The sequence below is a fragment of the Camponotus floridanus genome, unplaced genomic scaffold, assembly GCF_003227725.1.
Source record: "Camponotus floridanus strain SB8 unplaced genomic scaffold, Cflo_v7.5 scaffold4, whole genome shotgun sequence".
Taxonomy (NCBI): domain Eukaryota; kingdom Metazoa; phylum Arthropoda; class Insecta; order Hymenoptera; family Formicidae; genus Camponotus; species Camponotus floridanus.
This window is the reverse complement of record NW_020229547.1, coordinates 1,291,884-1,317,491: the sequence shown is the minus strand read 5'-3', so window position 1 is coordinate 1,317,491 and position 25,608 is coordinate 1,291,884. Positions and strand designations below refer to the sequence as shown.

General features: G+C 33.0%; 2 protein-coding genes across 2 annotated transcripts; one reads left to right on the top strand and one right to left on the bottom strand.

Annotated features, from left to right (window-relative positions):
- The first annotated feature begins 68 nt into the window (after positions 1-68).
- On the top strand, positions 69-12,119 carry LOC105247821. Its single transcript, XM_025411484.1, has 11 exons — positions 69-130; positions 3,911-4,044; positions 5,885-6,925; positions 7,062-7,277; positions 7,646-7,810; positions 7,880-8,178; positions 8,566-8,722; positions 8,955-9,136; positions 10,699-11,046; positions 11,418-11,574; positions 11,790-12,119. The coding sequence occupies exons 1-11, from the start codon at positions 69-71 to the stop codon at positions 11,975-11,977; spliced, it is 2,949 nt and encodes a 982-aa protein (XP_025267269.1). The 3' UTR covers positions 11,978-12,119.
- Positions 12,120-21,646: 9,527 nt separating this feature from the next.
- On the bottom strand, positions 21,647-23,884 carry LOC112638919 (NAD kinase 2, mitochondrial-like). The gene is made up of 4 exons (XM_025411534.1): positions 23,599-23,884; positions 22,371-22,455; positions 22,056-22,314; positions 21,647-21,888 (listed from the first exon to the last, which is right to left on the bottom strand). Exons 1-4 carry the CDS (start codon positions 23,763-23,765, stop codon positions 21,665-21,667), a joined length of 735 nt encoding a protein of 244 aa, XP_025267319.1. The 5' UTR covers positions 23,766-23,884; the 3' UTR covers positions 21,647-21,664.
- Between the last annotated feature and the right edge of the window lie 1,724 nt (positions 23,885-25,608).

The following is a 25,608-nucleotide window of genomic DNA, read 5'->3' as shown; positions in this document are numbered from 1 at the left end:
TTGTATACAATTAGGTTCAAGTGTTTGCGATGAGGATAGTGAAAGGATAGGAATATGCTTCGAGAAGAATGGTACTTTGTGGCGTCATGTGCGTAAACCCAGTCAAGAATACTGGTTGTGATTACAACTCGTACGTTGCATTCGACTCTGTCACTAATTCCTATAGTTGGATTCGCCAGATTTATGCTAACGCATTTTGAGATTTGTGAGTTGCAAGGAATGTTGCCGACACATATTATATAATTGATCTTACGATAGATATTAGATAAATGCACATATAAATTATATCAATAAGATCACAAAATATTGGACAACAAAGAAATGACAATTATACATTTTATAAATTTAATATTAATTAAAGAAAACTCAAATATAGTGATATCGTAGAAGAATTTAGAGAAAAAATTATGCCAAATACCAATAAATAGAAAAAGAAATGCGTCATTTAAAAATTATATTTATATATTTATATTTATATATTTTTAGAATAAAAAAAGTTACTTAATTTTAATTTTTTTTATAATTAATTAATATATAAAGACACACATCTGTATAATTGAATTGCTAGTAAAAGCAAATGAGAAGTTAAAGTAAGCAAGAAGAATGATTTATTATAATATCATGATTTATTATAATATCATAATTTTTCTATTTTAAGAAGCATTGTTTTTGAAACATATATAATTCTAATACTATTTTTATCGGAATATTTTTTATATTCTGAATTATTTCCCAAGCTAATGATCTCTGTTTGAAACACAATATATATCTATATTTTGTATGTTTCTCTTATCGATTTTATATATCATAATATTGAAATTATTAAAGTTAATCATGTTCGTTAAAATAACAAGATTAATAAGTTTATCATTACATTACAATATTTCATTGCATAATTTGTTGTATTATATAAATATAACATTATGTTATAAAGTTGCATAAAAAATTAATATAAATTAAAAATATATCTTATTCGTGTGTCTTTTTCTTTATATCATTTATTTTAATGTTGAGCAACATTATTTAAAAAGCTATCAGGAATTTTTTAGATATAAAATATTAAATATAAATTAATTACAAATAAGAAATAAAAAGACTTGACAGAGTCTGTAATTATCCACATCAGATACAATCCTCCGCTATCATCTTTATCTTCATCGAAAACATCATGACAAAATAATTGCGTGAATTTTCTAGCAAAATTATTGATTCCAAGAAAAAGATAATTTTTCTTTATAATTTATCTTTAATTTATACATTTTGAGCTTTAATTTACACACTTAAATCAAGCTATAGATAAACATTTAATTCGTTCGCCGCGAAGATTGTGTAAACAATTTGATTTTAACATTTTGAATTTTGAACAAATTTTATTGTAATTGATCGAATAATTACAATTTTATACAAGCTTCTTTTAAAAATAAATAACAAATTGAGGATTATATATAATTCCATCTTTTTATATACATATACAAGATTTGCATGTATTGTCTTGTTTAAATATTTTCAAATAAACCATAATGCTGCTCGTAAATTTTGCTTTGTAAATACATCAAATTAAGCTAATTCAGCTTTCAGAAAAATGAAACTAAATCATTAAATATGGAAAATTATACATTATTAATTATTGACATTGACATTGACATTATAATTATTGACGTTAATACTAATTATAAGTTAAAATCGATATATCTCGTATATATATATATATATATCTCGTAGATAATAATTATTATTTCGCAATTACTGCATTTCTCTTGATGACATGGACAATATTTATTTCATATCAATTTTTTTGATTGCTATCAATTATGATGTTGCCGTTCTCAACTACATTTTCTGATACAACTTGGCATTGATAAAGTAATCTACAGATTTGTGGGATATTCTGGAATCCGGATATTCATTTGATTTGACGTAAAATAAGCAATCAATTCTTTATCATCAATTACTAACACATTTACCACATCGCATAATTACGAACGTGTTGCATTCTCTGATAGTTGTGTCATAGTTATGGATAACATTGAATGAATACTTCTATAACATTATGATTTAAATTTTTGCTGTTTTTTTAATATAGTGCAATTTATTTTAATGCGCTTTACAAACTTTCATGCTAAAAATAACTATAAGTATTTGTGATTTCGTATAAAAATACGACTATATTAATATTTTCACATGTATTTCTGAATTGAATTATTAGGTAAGTTTGAATTAAATAATCGGGCAAATAGTAAAATTGATTATAATATTTAAAATGATAATTGTGAATTTTTATACAAGACTATATTAAGTTTATGCTGTATTCAAAAGTATTAATAAAAGTAATCGCATATATTGTTTATGTATCAATAATTTAAACTTGAGTCATCCGAAAATTTTGTTATTCCGAATATTTTTATTAATTTGCAGTATAATTGCATTATTGATTAAATTTTCTTACTTTATTAAACGTCAAAATATTTTTCATTTAATAAATATATAGCACAAATAATTGTAACATGGCATTATGTTTTTCATATATATATATATGCATATGTGTGTATATGTGTATTTATGTGTGTAATAAAACGATAAAAGAAATATATAAATATGTATAATTAATTTCTATTCTTCTTTAGATCTAAATGAGCCCCTTTTATTCATCGTCTTACTGTCACTTTAGTAACGTGAAATATTGTCTTAATGTCTAATTTAATTATTACATTAAAATTTAACATTAAAGAATGTAAAATTGAAAGAACTAATTTGTTTTTTTATTATTATCGTGATTTTTCAATCAGATAATAAAAATTTGCAGCAATCTTTTTATAATATGGATTTTCCTTATTATTATATTTCGCAGAACTTGGAAAGTCCAGAATATATTTGCATTTACATTTTGTGTTTGTGGCCAATGATATATTGTAATATTCGAATCATTAAAATTAATTACTTCTCACTAATAACGAACTTTTGTCTTTATTATTATATCACAATATTCCATTGCATTATTTCGAATACTTAACACAATATTATACTTATAAAACTATATCTCTGATATATGATTTAGCTTAATCGCTTAAGTAAGGATCCTTGAAGCCGATATACGATGTGGCGTTATATCTTAAAATTTCTTATTTGATACACAGTTTTAATTTATGATGTATATTATAAATACGAATATAAATGAGTTAAACATAAAAGAATTTGAGTATTATTAAGGATGTATTAGTTACAATTTATTTCTGTCGTTTCTATGTTTGTTGTCTATATCGTGGCTTCATTATCATATTTTTTAGGACTAAGAATAAGTTATCAGTTCAAAAAAAAAAAGAATAGAGATTCTATCCGATTTCTTTTTATTAACATTTATGTATTTTATGTTAAGCATTTGACTTTTTCATCGTATTGATAACTACTTTAAAATGATGAATTGTAAATGCACTTCACTACAATTAATTATAATATTTTATAGCTTTATTTTAATTTTTTCGGTATAAATAATAAATAAAAAAATTGGACATTTTTTTGTATAACTGTTTTTAGATTCTCCTATATAAATTGATAAAATTACATAATGTTGATTCTTAAAAACGTTGTACGAGATATAACAATATAACACGCGCGCGCGTGTGTGTGTATAATAATTAAAAATATAAGCAATAAGAAAAAATAAAATCTTACACAGTAAAATCCTATTTATTATTATCGTCTACTATTATTTTAAAATTTCAGAGATAAAGTAATTTTTACAAAATAGCTCTTAATAATATATATTTAAAGTATTTACAATTACAATACAATTTTGTCGTAGAAAGTATATTATTTTATTCTAAATATTTCATACTTATATGTAGTCTTTTCCTGATACGATATTGCAAGATAACTTATAGAGGTTATTGTAAATATTCTGAGTTCTTATTAGTCTCGTAGTGAATTCCACAACCAGTTTCTCGTTGACCGTGAACGATGATCGTCATATTGGCAGTATATCTGTAGATATGAGAGCACGCGTTACATTCTCAGTGATTTTGTTGTTGCTGGCTGTACTATCGTCATGTTAGTTGCTTATGTAACATTCATTATTTATGTATATTTCATTTTTATTCTATGTGAAAAACTATATCGTGAAAATTTCGTGTATTAATATGACTTAAGTGTGAAATTACAAACCATATGTTTAGTAGAAGCTTTTCTATATCATTGAATAATCGGGCGTGTACTTGGCACAACTGAAATTAATTTATATGAAAATATGATGTGATTGGAATGTTTTAATGTTAAAATACTACTAAATACTTTAAATAAGTTAATTTTCTTAAAATATAGATAAAATATAGATAAAATATAGATAAAATATAGATAAACATTTAAAAAAGACAAATATGTCAAATGCAATTTTTATCTATGACAGTTAAATGTTGAGAAATTAAGAACTATGATTTTTTTATCAAACTTAATATTAAAAAACAAATACACAAACAAGCAAGTAAGGCCACCGATATTAAAAGTTGACAAAAAAAGGATTTAATTGTAAACGCGTGTTAAATTACAATCATATTTAAAATTTCAAGATACAATAATTAGCGCAAACGTTTCAATCCTCTCCGGATCCTTTTCAATGCAATAAATAATAATATAAACTAATCCGTTGTATCACGCCCGTAAAAGTCATATCAAGATCGTCAATAACGTCTTTTTTAAAAAACTATATATCAATATGGTCATAACGCAAACATACAAATATGTAAAAAAAAAATTATAACCATATTGATATATAGTTTTTTAAAAAAGACGTTATTGACGATCTTGATATGACTTTTACGGGTGTGATACAACGGATTAGTTTATATTATTATTTATTGCATTGCAAAGGATCCGGAGAGGATTGAAACGTTTGCGCTAATTATTGTACCTTGAAATTTTAAACATGATTGTAATTTAACACGCGTTTACAATTAAATCCTTTTTTTGTCAACCTTTAATATCGGTGGCCTTACTTGCTTGTTTGTGTATTTGTTTTATATTTATTATTCGGCATCACCTATTCTTATAACATTTGTTATTTTAATATTAAAAAATTTGCTGTGGATCCTTAATCAAAACAATTATATATTACTACTCGTTTAATCCGAATATTATGAAGTATTTAAAATTTATTCCTTTCTCCGTATGTTCATCTCTTTTTTGTATACTAATAATGAGATTAATTGAATTGCATGTTTTATTCATTTAAATGTTCATCGATATTATGGTCTTTTAAAACAATATATAATTAAGGATTTTAACACAATGAAAATATTATATTTAACATTTCACACACACATACATACAAGGTGTTTCGTCAACATACAGCTCAATGCGACGGGTTGCCTGCTCGTAGGAGCGCAAAACCTGTAATGTAGGAATAGATAATACAGATCACTTGCATACATTTTCGACGAAGTATACTAGCTGTCACGCTATCAACGTATAATAAGCTGTTAGAAGAAAAAATTAAATTGCTCAGAATAGTGAACTTGTAACATGAATATTTGAAAGTATATATCTAAAAGAATGTTATAATATTATAATATTATTATTATTATTATATAACTTTTAACATTATATATATATCAATAATTCTCATCTACATATGATTACAATAATATTATAATATTATAATATTATTATTGTAATATTATAATATTATTGCAATCATGTATACATGAGGATTATTGATATAATGTTAAGAGTTATATTAAGTTTAAGTTTCTTTTTATTATTTTTCTTGCGCTCTTATAAGCAGGCAACTCGTCATATTGAGCTGTATGTTGATGAAACACCCTGTACATTAATTGATATAGCTTTAAAAAATGAATTAAAATATTTATGTACAAATTATAATATATTTTTTTAGTGTTTGCATGCGATGTACCTTATGGTCCGAATAGTCCACACCTATCCTCTAGAATGGAAGTTTTATCTACTTCATATCCAAATGGTTCACTTGTTCAAGAGGAAAATAGTTACATTTTTTGTTATGTGGAACCTCTAAATAGTACACATTACATTATTAATGTAGAAACAGACGAAAATGGTATTCTAACTAATCGGACTAATATTCATCAGTATAAGAGTATTGTAGACACGACAAACAAGAATACACCATCCACTACAAATTTTATAAATATTATACAACAATTGCCCAGAAATGGTTCACTAGATCGGAGCAATAGTTATTACAATGCTAGTCAAGAGACAAGTAGCTCACCAAATCGAAACAATGAATATTATAATGTTCAAGAAACATTTCAAAATAGCTTCGAAATAGAACGGAGCAATAGTTACTACAGTGTTCGTCAGAAGCGTCAAGAGACATCACAAAATGATTCACCTAATTCTATATCTGCATGCAATATACCCGATGGGCCAAATAGTCCACATCTCTCCTCTAGAATGAGAGCTTTTTCTACTCCAGCTTATTTAAATGGTTCACTTGTCCAAAAAAAAAATAATTATTACATTATTTGTCATGTGGAGCGTCTGAACAGTACACATTATATTATTCATCTAGAAACAGACAAAGATGGTACCCCAACTAATCTGACTAATATTTATCCATATGGAAGTATTTTAGGCACAATAAACAGACCATCTACTACAAATTCCGTAAACATACAAGATGGGTCCAAAAATGGCACTCCGACTCTGTCTAGTCATACTGAAAATACAGAAGCAAATGGGCCATCAAATTCACGCTATTGTTTTTTGCCTGAACAACCGGAAGGTGGACGTTATGATCTGGCTGATTGCGATAAACCTTGTAATAAACATTTTAATAACATAGTTCCTGAATTTAGCGTTCTCACTTATACTTGTAAAGACAACCATATATTAATTGGAAATACCATATCGATTTGCATCGATCGGAAATGGATTACACCGCCTTCATGCCACAGTAAGTTCATTTCGACAATATATTTTTAAAAGTGTCAAATAATAATACCAATAATATATTTTTATAAGGAATAATTTGATAAATTATGCAGGATGTAACATATATCATTTAACTTTTTCTATGTTGATCTTCGTAGGAATCTGTGAACCGTTGAGAAGCACAAGCGTAGACATTTCTTGCAGTTATCGAGGGGAAACGGTGTCTTGCCTCAAGCATGTATTGGCTGGTACAAAAGCTATGCTCGCTTGTAAACCATCTTATTTATTACCTGTAACGTACGATCCGGCTTATAGGGAGATCTCATGTCTCAATGATGGTTTATGGGATAATCACGTTTTTCGCTGTTTGCCAGGTATTTATCATTTGAATGTTTCGAATATACATATAATGACATAAAATTTCAATAAATTAAATATTTTTTGTAAATATTTGAAAATGTTTTCTATTAGTAACTAGCAATTTTCTCTTTTTAAAAATCATTATCTCCTCTCTCATTTTCTTCTGGTATGTGTATAAATTTTTTATGTATACATGTATGTGTATATATATATATATATATATATATATATATATATACACATACACATATATAACTGTAAAATTACAATTTCGATATTATTCTGGTTTATAATTTATTATTATGTAATTGATGGTTTGTATAATTTTCTTTACATACATCATATCACTATAAAAATTATCAACAATATTTTGCTTAATTAGAATGCGGGACATCTATCACACACGGTAGCACTTTAGTCGTACATGGATTCAATGCGACAATAGGAGTATTTCCTTGGCATGTTGGTATTTACTTGAAGAAGAATGCGAACGAATATGAACAGATATGCGGTGGCACTCTCATTAGTAGCAATCTTGTCATATCGGGTAAATTGTTGTGCGGATATAAATTATCTTATTCTTAATATTTATCTTTTTTTTCATGCATATTTGTAGCGGCTCATTGTTTTTACGATGATGGTTTCAACAAAATTAATCCAGTAACCAAATATGCCGTGGGCGCTGGTAAATATTATCGTGATTGGGATGCTAAAGAAGATTACGCTCAGAAGTCGTCGATAGAAAGTATTCGAATAGGCAATAGATATTTAGGCTTCAGGAATAATTTCGCTGATGACATAGCTTTGTTGAAACTGGACATATCTTTTCAATTGAGTACCTTAGTAAGGCCTATCTGCATAGATTGGAGCAGCCAATATCAGAGAGAGCAGCTGCAACAGGGACAAGTTGGGAAGGTAACTTTATCAAAGTAACACATATTATAATTAATTAATAAATTATTTTAATATAACTTAAATTAAATTAAATTATTATAATACAACTTAAATTAAATTATTATAATCGAACAAAAATGCGCATACATTTAGAAAAGACTAATTGTTACTAATTACATTAACATTCATTCAATTTTGAATTAAATTATATGGCTGTATATATATATTTTTTATCGCGTTTTTAATAATCGACATATATAAGTGCATATTATCAAGAATATATTGTACAATGAAATGGGCTATGCAATTTTTGTAATTGCAATTAAAGGATGCTTCATTTTATACATTTAAAGTTAGAAGAAGAATAAACAAAGTGACTATATGTGTATATTTATCTTGTGATTTTAGGTTGTCGGCTGGGGTAAAAACATTAACGGTGAATCCAGCGAAATTTTACAGGAAATTAATATGCCATATATACCATATCATCAGTGTTTGGCTGAGGTGCCTGTAAGTTTCCAAGGATTCATCACACACGACAAATTTTGTGCTGGCTATTTGAACGGTGAGTTTATATACATAAACAGTTATAAGATTTATGTTGTTTTTATTCTTTTTCAAAATTATAGCGATGATTAATGATATTTAGTTGATGATAAATAATATGACATTAACAACATTAACATATGACTTTAACAACACAGTAATGATTGTATTACGAAAGAAGAATGTTTGCATATTTTTCCTATTAGTAATTCGTCATATTTAAGGAAATTTTATAATTACATAATTCTTAGGTTCGAGTGTTTGCGATGGAGATAGTGGCGGCGGTATATGCTTTGAGAAAAACGGTATTTGGTATCTTCGTGGTATCGTCAGTGTAAGTCCTAACAAGAGGGGTTCCTGCGATTACAATACGTACGTTGGCTTTACCAGTATTCAAAATTCCCTTACATGGCTTCGTCACGCTTACGTAAATGCATAAACGATTCGAGAAATCTGAGTTGTCGAAATATGTCTACATCATCGAGTCAGGTGAATGAAGTATAAAAAGGTGTTTATACAACGAGAAAGATTATTTGATTTTTAGAACATAATTCTCTCTCCCTCTCTCTCTCTTTCCCTCTATAAAGCATGTCTTACTTCGATCATTTGTTTATAAAAATGGAGCAAATATCAAACATAAAGAAAATATTACACATAAAACAAGCATGTGAAATCTTATTTCTTGATTTCAGATTGTTAAATGGAATAACATTAACGACAAATCTTGTACCAAAAACTTGTACGAAATTAACATGTCATTTGTATTTTATCAACAGTGTTTATCTGAAATATCTGTAGATTTCAGGAGATATATAACGCAATAAATTTTGTCATTTGAATGGTGAGTCCATATGTGTACATATATTGTGTGAGATTTTTCTGCAATTTTTTTATATAAATCATTTGATGCATAATATGAATATACATATGAATAATAATGTAAACTGATTGATGACAGGTATAAAATATTTGATGATATAATAATAATTCTGTTATGCAAGAAAAAAGGCATAAACATCTTACGTTAAAAAAATTCGTTGTTTATATAAATATAATAAAAACATACATAATTGTATACAATTATTTCAAATGTTTGCGATGAGGATAGTGGTAGCGAAATATATTTCGAGAAGAATGGTGTTTGATACCTTCGTGGTATAAGCTCAATCAACTGGTGATGATTACAGCTCGTATATTGCATTCATCTCCATCAATTTCAAATTCCTATAAATAGATTCCTATAATAGAGATATGCTTTGAGATTTGTGAGTTGCGGAAGGAATGTTGTCGTATATTGTATCTTACGATTGATATTAGACAAATATACATATAAGTGATATCAATAAAGAAACAAAATATTGGGAGAGAAATAACAGTTATATACTTTTATAAACCTAATTATTGATTAAAGGAAACTCGAATGTAGTGATCTCATAGAAAGAATCATTTAAGGTAAAAGAAATAAAGAAATAAGATTATATGTATGTATTTAATTCGTTTATATTTTTTTCGATCTAATTTTAATTTTTTTAGATCTTTTTTTCACGATCTTATATTCATTATCTTGTATCAATTTAATAACGTAAAATATTATCGTAATGTTTAATTTATAATGTTATATATAAATATTAAATTGAAATTTAAAAAATTTAATTTGTTTGTTTCATTATTACCATGATTTCTCAGTCAAATAATAAAAAAACTTGCAATAATTTTCTTTTAATACGGATTTTTCTTGATTATTATGTTTGATAAGATGTACATCCAATTCTAGAAAATATTCGTTTTGCATTTGTGGATCAATGCACTATTGTAATATTCGAGTTAAGATTAATTACCTCTCGCTACATTGCGAACTTTTGTCTCCATTACAATATCACAATATTTCATTGCATTATTTTAGATAATATATTGTACATACTTATTATAAAACTAAATTTTTGTACACATCGTTTGCAATCTTGTCATATCGGGTAAATTGTTGTGCGTATATAAATTATCTTATTCTTAATCTTATATTTACCTTTTTCATGCATATTCATAGCGGCTCATTGTTTTTACGATGAGAGTTTCCACAAAATTAATAATATGTCCAATTATGCTGTGGGTGCTGGTAAATATTATCGCGATTGGGATGTTAAAGAAGATTACGCTCAGAAGTCGTCGGTAAAAAGTATCGAAAACGGCAATAGATACTTAGGTTACGGGAATTATTACGTTGATGACTTAGCTCTGTTGAAGCTGGAAACACCTTTTCAGTTGACTACCTTAGTGAGACCTGTCTGCGTGGATTGGAGTAACCTGTACGAGAGAGAGCAACTGCAAAAGGGACAATTTGGCAAGGTAACATTATCAAAGTATCATTTGTGAGATTCAATTATTTAGTCATTTTAATGTATTTTAATTAACTACTAGGACGTATTGTAATCGAGCAAAAATAGACACACATTTTGAAAGGATTAATTATTGCTACTCTCCATTAATGATATAATTTTAAATTAAACTTTAGCTGCGTGTATATTGATATATCATTTCATCATATTTTTATTAATTGATACACATATATGCATGTTATAAATAGATTATATAATAAAATGGGCTATCCAATATTTGTACGATTAAAGGATTAAAAGATTAAAGGATACTTTATTGCACATATTCAAAATTAGAAGAAGATCAAAAGAGAAAAAAATATATTTACCTTGTGATTTCAGGTTGTCGGTTGGGGTAAAGACATTACTGGTGAATCCACGAACAATTTGCAAGAAATTAAATTGCCATATGTACCATATCAGCAATGTTTCTCTGAAGTACCTGTAAGTTTTCGAGGATTCCTCACATACGACAAATTCTGTGCTGGCTATTTGAATGGTGAGTTTACATACAAATCTTACAGTTGTGAGATTTATTCATGTTACTTTTATGCAATTCTTTTTCAAGATTATTGTGATAATTAATGATTTTTATGATAAATAATATAACTTTTAACAGTAATGATTGTGTTACGAAAGAAGAATATTTGCATATTTTTCTTGTTAGTAATTCGTCAAATTTAAGGAAAATACTTGTAATTGCATAATTATTAGGTTCAAGTGTTTGCGATGGTGATAGTGGCGGCGGTTTATGCTTCGAGAAAAACGGTATTTGGTATCTTCGTGGTGTCATTAGCGTAAGTCCTAACAAAGAGGGTATTTGTGATTACAATTCATACGTTGGATTTACCCGTATCAGTAATTCTCTTGAATGGATTCGTGAAGCTTATTCAAATAAGTAAATGTTATGTGAAATGTAAGTTGTCAAACTAAAAGAATATATTGCGTACATTGTCGATCTAATTAGAAGTGAATGGAGTATAAAGCAAGTAATAATATGTATAATATTGCGGAAATTGTACTTTGTTTATTCAAAGGATATACTTCTTTGAAATTTTTGATATGTGTTAAAGAAAGATAAAAATATATAAAATATAAGATAAAGATATATAAAATATAATTAAGTTATATCAAGATTATATATAAAGTTATATATTTATCTTTCTCTTTAAAAGATTTATAGATATATTATGTATAAAAATTCAAAATATGTTTAATCTGTACAAACTCTTAATATATAATAATGCTTAAATTGTTATCAATTTATTATATGTATGTTTACGAAGAAATAAATCACAGAAATTCAATATTTTTAATCGTTTCTGTATTATTATATTAGTATTTATAGATATTAGTATTACTTTTTTATATATTTATCAAAGATACTTGCAGAAACAGTTACTCAGAAACAACAATTATTGAAATTATATACAATATAAAAATCTACAGAAAATGTTAATACATAGTTTGCTATATGATAATTTATAAGATGTAATCATGTTTTACCAGATATTTGCATATCTTTGATATCTCGATACATTAAACATTTTTTATCTTCATTGATGTTGTATATTAAAGATTATTAACAAATTTTTCTTGTTTAAATTATTTTAATTACCATGGTATAAAAAATTTTGTCTTCCATTTTGTAACTTGTAATTTATGATTTGATAACTTATGCAAACATTGTTTTATAAAAATATCGTCAAAATTCTGCTTAATTAGAATACCAAACGTCTAGCATTCACGGCTAGCTTTGGATTGTATATAGATCTAAGTTAAAGCAGAGATATTTCCCTGGTATATTAGTATTTACACGAATGCGAGTAAATACGAGCAAATATGCAATAGTATTTTCATTAATAACAATCTCATATCAGATAAATTAGTGCAAATAAATTATTTTAATATTGTTAATTTATTTTGAACGTTACTATTTTTACAATGATGTTTTTCACAAACTTAATGATCTCTCTTTATAGTGTAGATATTAATAAATATTATTGCGATTGAAACTCTACATAAAATTACACTCATAAATTATTAATGGAAAGTGTTCGAATAAGTGTAAAATACACTAGATTGGGAGAGATTTTCATTTCGATGACTTTGTTGAAGAGATACATTTACAGATGACTACTTTAATAAAGTCTATTCATATTAGAATAATCACTACGAGAGGCAGTTGCAAGTTGAACAAATTGACCAGGTAATAGTAGCAGCCAAACATCAATCGATTAACTGACCATTTTAGCGCAGTTTGATTAATTGCGCGGCCGCTTTGTAACCGACTGAATGTTTATTCGAGAAACTAATAGTTGTTGACTACATTAATGGTTTTAAACTAAACTTTGGCTGTGTGCATACTGAAATATTGTTATATCATGTTTACATTAACTGTCATGCATTATATATGCATACAGCTCCAGATTGATGAGCGATCGAACGAATTACTTAATTTTGTTGGAATGCAATTATAAAACAATACACATTCAAAGAGCAAAAATTAAGCGAAAAATTAAACAAAAATTTCTAGACAATTGGCTAAGTTAAAGACATTAATGGAGACTCCACCAGGAATTTACATGAAATTGAAATGCCATTTGTATCATTGTACTATTCCTGTTTGTGGCTATAGATTTCCGAGGATTTCTCATCTCTGATAAATTCTGTGCCGATCATTTGAATAATAATGAGCATTAATATTAACGAAATTTTTGTTTGTGTTTTACTGATTATTCTTATGAAAATATCGTTGTGCCAGTTGACATAATATTAATTAATTAATAAGAAAAAAAATAATTTGATAACAGCATAATAGTTTTATGTTATGTAAAAAGACATGCATGTATATTTTTTGTTAGCATTTTATAATCAATAAAGATAACTGCCATCATTATTATTAGGTTTGAATTTCTGCGATAAAAATAACGATGATAATACATTCTGAGAGAGAAGGCATTTAATTTCTTTGTGGTATTATAAATATAAATTAAGTAAGGGAAGATATAAATAATTAAATTATTTCAATTTTTTCCTTAATGCAATTTGCAACTTTAGCAGCGCGTAAAGGAGAAACGTATATGTTTTATTGAAGACAAATTTGTCAGACTGGTGATATATAAATAAAATATCGATAGAATATGTATTGTGGCAATTATAGCAATTATACATTTTCCCTTCGAAATGTTGTAATAGCTATATCTAAAAAATTGTGAAAACGAAAGAAGAGATTTATAAATAAAAAATTTAATTAATTTTTATATGAAAAACGTAATGTGGCGTGAAAACGATATGAATATTATTTATATAAATTGAAAATTCCTTAAGTTTACAATATATATTTGCAGCATATAATAAATAACTTTAATTATTATATATAATTATGTTGTATGTTGATGAAAAAAATAAACGTGAAAATTTTTCCTTTAAATCGTTCTTTACATTGTGTAGTTATTTTTAGCCATGTAACAATTTTATTACCATCTAATGGTAGTGTTCATCGCACTTTCATGCATTCTACACGCGTTATATTTCGCCAGTTGCAATCAAAGATGGATCGAGCTGTATTGAAACGCAATCGAATGACGAGCGTTATGATGAATGTTCTGCAGGGTGGTTTTATCTGACAGAAATCTAAATTAGTAACGTACCATTTTATTTACAGCGGCATCGCGTCATTTGTAACGCAAAATCCCGCTTCGTCGAGGATCTCATTTTTTTGTTGTTCAGTGTGTCGCGTCTCTGTGTCGTAGAAATTTCCCATTGGTATCAAGATTATCTTCAAATGGCATCGATATCTACGTGAATGAACTTTGTTTTGCGAACTTACTATCTCTTCGATAAATTGAGTTCCGGAGTTTGATGATGTATCAACCAGAGAGCTATTCGAGCTTCATATTTCCCATGAATTCAACGAGATCGCGTTTCCGCGATGGTTATGTGCACCGTTCGCTAAATAATTAATACTCCGCAACGTTTATTGTTGAAACAATAATTTTGTGTAAACGGATATTTTAATATTTTAGAATATTCTAACATATATATATATATATATATATATATATATATATATATATATATGCAATATGTGCGTATGTACAATATCGTACGTGTATACAATATGTGCGATAGTTCCAGTAAAGAACCGCATATATACATCTTCCGAGTTTCGTAATATGAGAACGTAGCAAATTCTCATTAGCGATTAATTATTTAATTAGAACTATTTTAGCGCGCACGCACAATAAACTGTGCTCGGATATGTAGATTCAGCGATGTCAGATACGCAGTTACGTAGATACATGTGTGTGTTTGTACTAGAAACCAGCGTTTGCTCCCTGCAAGATTCATACATTAACAGGATGTGTTTGTTCATCGGTAAACTGTGATATGATCTTTATACTAAGGCTAGAAGCGAGTAATAGAACGCGCATACACGCGAATTAGTCCAATAAGATTCGATCGATAATTCGAATAAGGAAATCTAGTTTGAGACAGAAGTACTTGCGAAATGCATGCTGATATAAGCAAAAATGTCAAACGTCATTACCATGAAATATTCACACTAAATTTTTGTCATTATCGATTTTATTCTAGAGAGTAACATCAATTCCTATCTCGATAATTGTTCGTCTTTTTTCTCTTTCTTTAGTGCAGAGTACTTTTATTAATAAAATCTTAACTTATTGAAGCGTGATACCTTTTGTAAATTTTTCGACGCTCTTTTGAAATCACTTTGTAGGAAACGCTATACAGACGTGACCAAGGGACCGAGTGTCGAGGTAATTGAAACAGAGCGAACTTATTAGGACGACTCGTTTCCATTTCCTCCTTCGTCGTCACCATCGTCGGCGCGACGCTTTTGTGCATTAACACCGGACGAGCGTTTTAACGCGGTCCGTTATATCCCGCCTTCCGCCCCCTCCTCCCCGGATCGCGGGCAAGTGTATTTTTCTTTGGGCTTTTAATTAGTCCGGTCATTAATTAAACACATCTCTCTCTCCTTCGGGGTACCCGCCGTCGACATCCGGCGCGCGCGCGTCCTCCTGCTCACCTCTTGCACTTCAACGTTCGCCACCCCTGTTCTCTTGGCTACCCTGCATTGCTCTCCCGACACTGCTCTTCCTACCTACGGGCGTTACCTCGCAACACTTTAGGAATTTTAATTTCGCCCTAACGTGTAAACACGCCGGCGCCAATTTATTTCACCACGGGGAGCGTTTTAAAAGGGAGGTTCGGGCTCGGCCGACCTCGCTTCCTCCCGCTCATAGTCTGTTTGCCCTTAACTTTAATTCTCTCTTCGTCTCTCTCTTTCTCTCGTCTGCGGCAACTAGATGCCCTTCACGATTTACGGTATTGCGGAATAGCCTCAGTATGAAGAAAATCGTAGACCATAAAGTATCAGTAAATGCATTCGTGAAGGTGGTTACAGTTATTAAAGAATATTGATGCAGATAATGTAAATATTATATTAAAATTATTATACAAAATGTTATCTTTATATATATATATATATATATATATATATATATATATATATATATATGTTTTCCAATTATACTAAAATTTTCACATTTTGAAAAGATATTGCTTTTTTAAATTGGAGTTTTTTATTTAGTTTCAGATTTTTAATTTAATTGCATTTTATTTAGCAATATGTGGCGAGTATGTAGTGTGCGCTTTGTAAAATCTAATATAAATAAAAATAATTAAAACAATTGAATAGTCTACACATAGCGTATTAATTAAAAACTGATAATGTTACATACATGTTTTTATTGTTAAAAGAAAATTATATCACTTTATGTGATCGCAGAAATAATCAACCTGTGATTATAAAAGAAATAACCATCTAGTGGTGACTATTCGCTTGACTCGTTCTGCGAGAGAGCGTACGTGTTCTGCTCATGGCGGATAAGCGAAATCGCTCTACGTCAGATGATTAGTGCCGAGCTTAACAGCGTGGAATAATGCCTGGGATTACGATAATTAAAGAGTGTGATTAGTTTTATTGGTCGACCAACCGTAATAACGAACGAGGAAAGTCTCCAGTGGGCGAGGAAAATTCTGTTTTAACTTATAAATGTACTTCATATTTTATTCGTCTCCTTCCTCTCCATGTTTCGGGTCCTCAGCTTCTGCCAAATGAAATTTCCTATGTAACGCGACACTATATTCCAGTTTTCGATAATCTGATAAATCGCATCTTGTCGCTGCTTAATTGCGACGGGATAAATCCATTTAGTGTCCTTATTTAGCGACATTATATGCGGCTAAAACGGCTCTCTTCCGGTATTCAGGTCAAAAGGCTGGGTACCTTTCAGCTTAACGGTACCGGTGTAGAAAATGGAACAAACACACTCCGCGATAATTTAACTCGCGTTCCGAGCCGGGAATATTTCTTCACGACTTATCCTTTGAAATCCTTTAATGGGAATTCTTTGCGACGACTGCAAGATGACTTAACTCAATGATAATATTATTGTACCTTGGCCTGAAACTTGGTAAGGACTCTTGGTACGCAAGAGAAATGAGAGCTGTTTCGAGAAAGGAGAAACGGTCAATGTAACTTCTTTTAACAGCGATGAACGCTTGGAAATTAATCAGCTAGAGGTAATTGGATCTCAATGTGCTTTTCAACTAGTTTTGTTGCAATATTTTTAAAAACAAATTCTGCCATTGAAATTGTAATTTCACGAAACTGCTACATGGATTCAATTATGCAAGACAATTCTTTTCCCCTCTCGTCTCTCGATTTCATCGTCAGTTTCGCGAGACGAAACAAATCGCCCGATCGACATTCACAGAGGATAACGTTACTATCGATAATCTTATTGTGATTCTCCATTCAGTTCGATTTATCGTTGTACCAGACGAATTCGTACGGTCGCTGAGCTCGAATATGCGGCTGGGCGCATCGATCCAGCCGGCCGCGCGAGAAAGTGACTTTCGGCGGAAGAGAGACGAGCGGAAACGAGACCGCGCCGATGATAAAAAGAAGACTACGCGGGAGGAAAAAGACCTGGCGAAACTGTTCCGCGAGCGAAAGCACGAGCGAAAGATAAGATAATGGAAAGGCAGGAAGAGCCTCGACCCACCGGAGACAAGTGAAGAGACGTAGAATGGCAATACTTCAAATTCATTTGCGCGACAATCTCCGGTTCCTCTCGCTTTGCGGTTCATGCGTAACCTTTCTCCTTTTCATCGGTTATCAATAAAATCAGAAATTCGTCTCGCAGGAAGCTGCCTCGAGAAAAATGGAACAAAAGCAAGACGCGATAATTGGTGATTTTATAGAGAAAAGAAGAAGAAGAAAAAGAGGGAAAGAGTCGTTTGTTATGATTTTCGAGTAGAACGAAATAAACCGTGAAATGAATATTGTGTAGAATGTCGAATTGTGCATACAAAATATCTGGAAGGAGATCGATTTGACTCTCCCATTTTTTCGTGACGGAAAGAAGGGGCGATCGCAAGGAAAACTCGAAATCGTCGCCAACAACAATTTGCCACCGAAATTCATCGAGCGCGACAGACGGGAAATGAGTCTCGCTCTCTTTCGGTTTACAGTCGGTTTATAAACAGCGGTCCTTTCCCTGTTTTGTGCCTTCCTCTTTTCCGTTTCCGTCGACGGGATGTCGCCGAAATAACTCCACCCTCCGATAAATTATCACCTAATTATGAAGGCCGTGGAACGCGGCGTTTGCACGTGACTCCGGTGAACTATAAAGTGCACGTTACGGTCATTTCTCATGGTTGAAAAATCTCCGCAGGGTATGGGCTCCGCTTAGAATGGAACCGACTAGTGTGCGCGTGGCGGCTCTTGATACGCTAAGCAAATTTGACGGCGGATCCAGTTTATATGCGGGAAAAGCGCCATTTCAGTCGAATTTCCGGAATGTCCCTTCCAGATTGACTCGGCGAGAGCGTATAGCGTATAACGAATGTCGAGAATGAAATAAGGGTAGATCGAAGGAGGGTAGATCCTTTAAAAAAAATCTTCGCTTATTATCCAATTCATTATTCAGCACGATATGAAGATAGGAGGATATCGTCATCGCGATATCGACAAAGCGATAGTGTAAATGGTCCTCGACTAACTCAACGATGCAGCCATTTTTACGCGGTTCGAATAAAACCGGGAGAGTGGATGACAAAGTGGACCGATCAAAGCGCATTAGACGCGGCGATTAATCGCCGCCGTTATTTCCCGCTCTTTCGCCACTTTACGTCGCGTTGCGATCCAACGCAAGCTGTATTCGCGCGTGCGTTAGCCTTTCATATTTTCATTAACTGTCATTATTCCGCCTCCGCTTTGTGGCGGTTACTGCAAGCGCGACGTTTCCCCGCGCGCAAAGCGGAAGCGGACGATGCACACAGGGCGCACGGGTCGTTACAAAGGCGGATCAAATTACAACGTTTCCATTCCTCTTTTCCGCGTTCGCCATTTTGCGCAAACGATTCTCTTCTCGGTCTCTTTGGCACGAATTAACGTTCTGCCCATGAATCCGCTAATAAATCTCGCGAACCGCCATTACCACCGCCGGCTCGTTCGAAGAAAGCTAAATCTTCGGATAAGGGTAAATGGCCGCGACCGGTCATCGGTTGACGAATTTATACGGCTGGAAAGGTCCGAAAGGGAGGAAGAGGGAAAGAGAAAAAAAAAAGGTACAATTTTGGTGCTGGATGGTGGAGGCGAAGCGAAGCGAGGCGCGGCCGAATCCGCGGTGATAATATTGATTTTTGCGATTACACAACGGCGCAACGAGTTTGCCTACACGCGCGAATACATCGTACGTATAAATATACATATATGTATATATCAGAAGTATTATTTATTTTATAAACTCGCGTATACATATATTTACGCGCGTATCGCTCGCGTAACCAAGTGCATTCCGCGTCGCTTGCCGCCTCGAGCGATAATCCCGCGTTTTAACGCTTTGCTTCATTAATATGTTTATAATCGTAATGACGCATCAATGGTTGTTAAAGCATTCTATTGTACTCTCGTTTGTTTTAAATCATTATTACGCAGTATATCGGGAGAATTATTAATTAATTACGCCGCGTGATACCGATAACGAGCCGATACCAAAAGGATATTTGTTGCTCGCGTCATCGCTATAACAAGCGGCCGTTGTTTTTCAAATAAAAGAGACGCTCGTTACGCAGAAATTTAACGGAGCACAGCCGAGAATATTATAAAATTCCTGGGGACTTCCGTCCGATTTCGTCCAGGCTAAATCTTCGGCGGAAATGTCGACCGTTGGAAACTTGGGCGGAAGACGACGACGTTCAATTACGAAGTACAAAGGATCGGTCGACATCGCCCGTTATTCCAGGTTGCCCGTACATTTGTTTGTCCTCCATGAGACTGTCTGGGATGGATCACCATTGTTCTTACAGATTGGGGCTTTCGCGAGGATTAATGAGAATGGTTCGGCCGTTCACTGAAATCCGATTGGGAAGCCCATTCGGATCGATTAATACCGTGTTCTCTTCTCATGCCCGTAGCACGTGCTCGTGTGACAATCGGCATTAAAAGAAATTCAAAAAATATATCGTGAACACATTTACGTGAATAAATGTAAGTGCAAAATGTATGCATTTCTCTATACAGAATAATAAATGTTTGATAAATTTTATGTATTGGCGTTGAGAATTTCAAGATTGTCGACGTAGGAATATAATTGCAAAAAACTCTTTCCTTCCTCCCAATAAGTAAACCAAGTTTAAGAGGATTAGTTTTCTCGTCCAACCGTGCAAACTGCTATTTATACAGGTGATACAAAAACGATTGAGAAATACTGCTGTTAGAAAATTCTTCGGAAGCGCAATTGGCAAAGGACGCTCGTTCTTCCGCTCTCGGTTTCAATGAAACTAAAGTTTCCGGCAACGGATTGGACGTGGAATACGAGGCTTTTACGTTCTCCCGCAACTCTTTTACGGTTACTTTACGCGGCGCTATGCCCGAAAACGTCGGCGTTCACCTAGATAGGTGAACTATCCGAGGGTAGTTTTGCGCGGTATCTCGTGCTTCGAGTGCCCGCAACTTTTGCTCCAAGTGGCACAATGCACTTAGACGAAAGGTGAACGTAAGTGCGCGTTTGTGTGCGCGCTCGCCTGTGAGATCTAGAGATACAATCGGCGCGACAAGGTGTGCGAGGAGTGCCTGTGGTGAAAACCAAAATTACGGGGTTAATGGAAGTCCGGACGAGGGTTGTTGGAACGTTGTTCTCAAGGGAAAGAAGCGCGCGGAGAATCGCAAAGGGTCTCGGTTTGTGGGTCGCTCTCGAAAAAAGGTGGTCCATTTCTCTCGCTGCTGAAAACAAAATGTACTAAGCCGGCCGTCGTCGCCGAGCGCGATAAGTCCGTAGGCTTGAGGGAAGGTCTTTTAGTTCGTGTTATGTCATCCGAGATTCAGCACAATGTGCTAAAAGAAATTACATCTTTATTCCTTTCCGAGAACTGAGATAAATTAGTTCTTTCGTATAATTAAGCTATCGTGAGCAAGTTGTTAAAAAATAAATTAATTTCACATTGTGCAACGAGATGGAATTGTTATTGTGTACAATTATGTGAGCAATTTATAGCAAAATAATATTTTTCAATGAATATTCAGGTCGGATTTCGAAGGTTGCAGTGCTGCCGTCATTGAAGGGTAATGACACACATCCATCGAGAACGATACCGGCGTCGAAACCTCTCGATTTTACTTTGACCTTGTGGCACATTTGCCTCGCTGGAATGGACTTTGGACAGTTGGAATTGCGGTACATTTCATATATCATATATGCCATTTTTAAAGCGTCTGTAATACAAGTACAGCACATTCAATGTATTTACAATCTGATATTTTTGGTGAAATAGCTTCTAGCCTATATCATCGTTAATTTAATTACTAATTAAAAGAACATCATTAAAAATTCGAAAGATTTGTCGATAAATAAATTACCTGGGGGATGTAAAATAAATTACCTGCAGGGAAGAGAAGATTACTATGATACTTGTGTAACAATTCATCAGCTTCCTTTTCATCGAGTCGTTTGCCAGTTGCCATAGTGGCAAGTGTTTGAATGGTTTCGGTGGATTGCAAATTCATTGTCCTGAACCAGGAACGAGAGCCTGAACCCGTGCAAACGCAGATACCCGATGATCGAGTCGTAAAGGTCTCTTCACTATCGGCCTGGATTGTCAGGGTTATCGGTCTCGATGCAAAAAATTCGGCTATGAATACCTAAAAGTGAACGTTATCAATCAGAGCACCGTAGAAACGCTTTAACGTTTCAGAACCTCGTTTAATGCCAACCAAGGTAGAATTCTCCAGCGGGGCTGCAGGGCATCCGCTATTTTCCTCTGAGTGGATCTCATGAGTGCGCTGCAAAGATTTCATTTGTTTAGCGCGCCTTTGGAGAAACGTCGCGCAAAGGAATTAATGAGACGCGAGAACGACGTCGCGGTAAAAAGAGACTGCTTGGAGACGCAATGGAATATCAAATGCGCGACGACAGCATTGTTTCTCGTCAAGGACGTCGAATTAAATTAAATTAAATTAATCGCCGAATAAATCCTTATGGATTAATCTTTCCCAGTTAATAGACATCTAAGAAGTTTTAAAGTTTTTCTCGTAAAAATCGCCTGATGCACGAGTTGAAAAGTTACGACCTCCTTGTACGCATTATACGCGACTCTTCTGTAATTTACAAGTTGTAACGAAGTTGGAACACACGTGAATTACATTTCGCTACGACTCTGATCGCGAGCAACGAAGACCCATTACGATGTCCTCGCGAAAGTGCGAAATCGGCAATATCCTCGTCGCTTATTTCAAACTTGACAGCGCGTCGCGTGGGAATGGCTGGTAAATAAAAGTTTAGAGGATGGAAGGAACCATTCTCTCAACGGTACTTTAATGTTTCTCCATCTAGCGCGGACGCGCTTTTATGGAGAGGAAGGGAAGGACTAACGGAATTATACGGGACATTTCTCTCGTCCGGTTACGCGCGCGTGCGTCTCTCCCTTGTCAACCTTATTACTCCTCGTTTCTCTATGCAGTCGCGCTTGCAAAGCCATTCCCTGGCTATCAAGAAGCGTTCAAGCCCTTATCTTTCTGCGAGCAGTACGTTACGTTAATGTCGTCTTCAAGACAATTTCTTTTTTTTTAAATGTTCGCGAATAAAGGGACACTCGTCTGTTCACTTTGACGTGCTAGATTTATTAATACTATTATTCCATAACGCGTTCCAACTTGCTCTCGTTTTCGCTCAAACGAAAGCTGAATTTTCGAGAGGAATAGTTGTCCTTTACAAAGGAATACTGGAAAATTTCGCAGGTAAAATCTGGGTGGAGTACAATCGTGTTGTGAAAAAGAGAGGAGATAAATAATCGCACAATATAGATCTTCCTTTAAGAGAGAAGCCGTTATTTTCAACAATAAGTAAGATATAAGCCGCGTTGACTGGAGCGTTACGTAATCCGTTTATCTACCAAAGAAAGCAAAGCTAAATGCTAATCCGCTCACTCGATCCTTCTTTCGCCTCGTGTACGGCTCTTTTCATGCACGTGGAAGGGTTGCCGATAAAGTCCTTCCCCTGTCATAATTGTACGTATGCGACTTCTCATCAGTACAGTATAATTCCTGGTACGCAGTTTCTCAAATATGCTCCCGATGTCTGCGCTGCTCTCCATTGGTAGCGTAAAAGTATTACCAGTCCTAAGATGCGGATCGATGCCTAATATTGGCTTCGCATTGCTCGTTATCAGCTTCGAGGTTAAGAGAAAAGTGCCATCCCCACCGATCACGATCACCAAATCAGACCAATCCACGCATCTATTCACGTCGCCTATTCTGCTTGATCAGATAAAAGTTTCCAATTTAAATTCATTTGCAATGTTTTTTCATCGAATTGTTTTTATAAAAAAAAATTAGAAATGATATCTCGAGAAAATTAAGCAACAGATTTTAATTCACAACGTTACTTGTTCGCGGGGAATTATACGTTACCTTTTTATGATACGATAACTAACGTTGAGATTACGTAAGACCTGCGCAAGATCTCTCTCGCAGGCAAGCTGTCGATGATGCTCGGCAAGAATCTCATCAAGGTCTTTGTTTTGCTTCTTCAAATGATTCAACAGTTGATTATTCGATAAATCAGGATGTATGGCCTTAAGAAATTCAAAAGAGGACAGTTTCGAAATCCCGAGCACGCGTTGCGGCCAACGCAATGCGATTAGCAAACAACTAGACAATTTCATTTTCTATATTTCTCTCGACTCCGGCATGTGATATATAATTTTTTAGCGCATCGCTGTTCAACATTAATTCAGATTAATTCAGGTTACGTTAATAGATAAGGTTAATTGTCATTGTTTTTGAGGCTATTGTCGGTTTGCAGTTGATAAACAAAAATTAATAAGGCGTTTATTACAAAGCTATTTACATGTCTAATAAAATAAGTTACATGTTTAGGAAGTAATAAATCTGCCCGTTATATCTCGGGAAACTATTTTATTTATTAATTTATTTATTAATTTCTTGAGCGTGCAGCGGACGTGGGATCTTTAAAGCAATGACTCATTAGCAGCATCCTCCGCAGTCCGGATTTTCAACGCCGCAACTTCCCGGATTGCTTCCCAATGTTCTCGGTGAGCAGTCCGCTACCAGTACTCGCACGACTATATATTTTTCCGCACGATTGACCGCATCCTCCGCAAGAAGGAAGACTTTCGCAGGTCATCTATATTTAACAAGACGCAAAGGTACACGTGGCATTCTATATTACTTCCGCATGCGTTATACAGAGACAAATAAGCGAACAAGTCAAGAAATTTATTCTCTCTTCTAGAACAATAGAGCGAGAACAGAACAACTAGAGCGCACAATTTAATATAAGTTATTATAATTAAATAAATTTAATATAAGTTATAATTAAATAAATTATAATCAATGAGATGCAGAAGAAAGAAAATTAAATAGTTTCAGATATAATATTAATAAATGTTTAAAAAATCAAGATATAAATAAGCATGTAAAAATTACATAAGTTACCCATACATCTCTTGTATATCATTTACTCCCAAGAAAGAGGTCTTCCGAATTGCAACACAATCCACATTTAATTCAACCTTGACCAAATTAATCCTTTCACCGCCATTGACCCGTGTCTCTCGTCGCGCGTGTTCCGTGAGGCTATCGAATACAGAGTCCTTCGACACGAGACTGGTTCTTGGTCGAAATTGAATGGTCCAAAGACGTTGAACACGACGTGAGACGTGTCGCACGACGGTGGCGGCAGGCCGATGGCGCTGGACACGGCAGTGATTTACACAGGGACAGTTTACACAAGGGTGGTTTACACGCCGGCGGATTACACGACGGCAGATTGCACGGAGGTGGGTCAGACAGCGGTGGATACACGACCGGTGGACGATGGGCCACGATATACACGAAACACGACAACGGGTAACGGGAAGGAACAGCGTGTCATCGCCCGTGTTTAATCAACTTAGCATGATAAGACGACGGATA

Coding starts and splice junctions, on each gene's coding strand:
- LOC105247821 (XM_025411484.1), top strand. CDS start 69: ATGGTACTTTGTGGCGTCATGTGCGTAAACCCAGTCAAGAATACTGGT. Junction 4,045..5,884: donor GCTGGCTGTACTATCGTCAT/GTTAGTTGCTTA, acceptor ATATTTTTTTAG/TGTTTGCATGCGATGTACCT. Junction 7,278..7,645: donor CGTTTTTCGCTGTTTGCCAG/GTATTTATCATT, acceptor TTGCTTAATTAG/AATGCGGGACATCTATCACA.
- LOC112638919 (XM_025411534.1), bottom strand. CDS start 23,765: ATGGAGAGCAGCGCAGACATCGGGAGCATATTTGAGAAACTGCGTACC. Junction 22,456..23,598: donor CGAGGCGAAAGAAGGATCGA/GTGAGCGGATTA, acceptor AAATCTTTGCAG/CGCACTCATGAGATCCACTC. Junction 22,315..22,370: donor CTTGGTTGGCATTAAACGAG/GTTCTGAAACGT, acceptor GTTCACTTTTAG/GTATTCATAGCCGAATTTTT.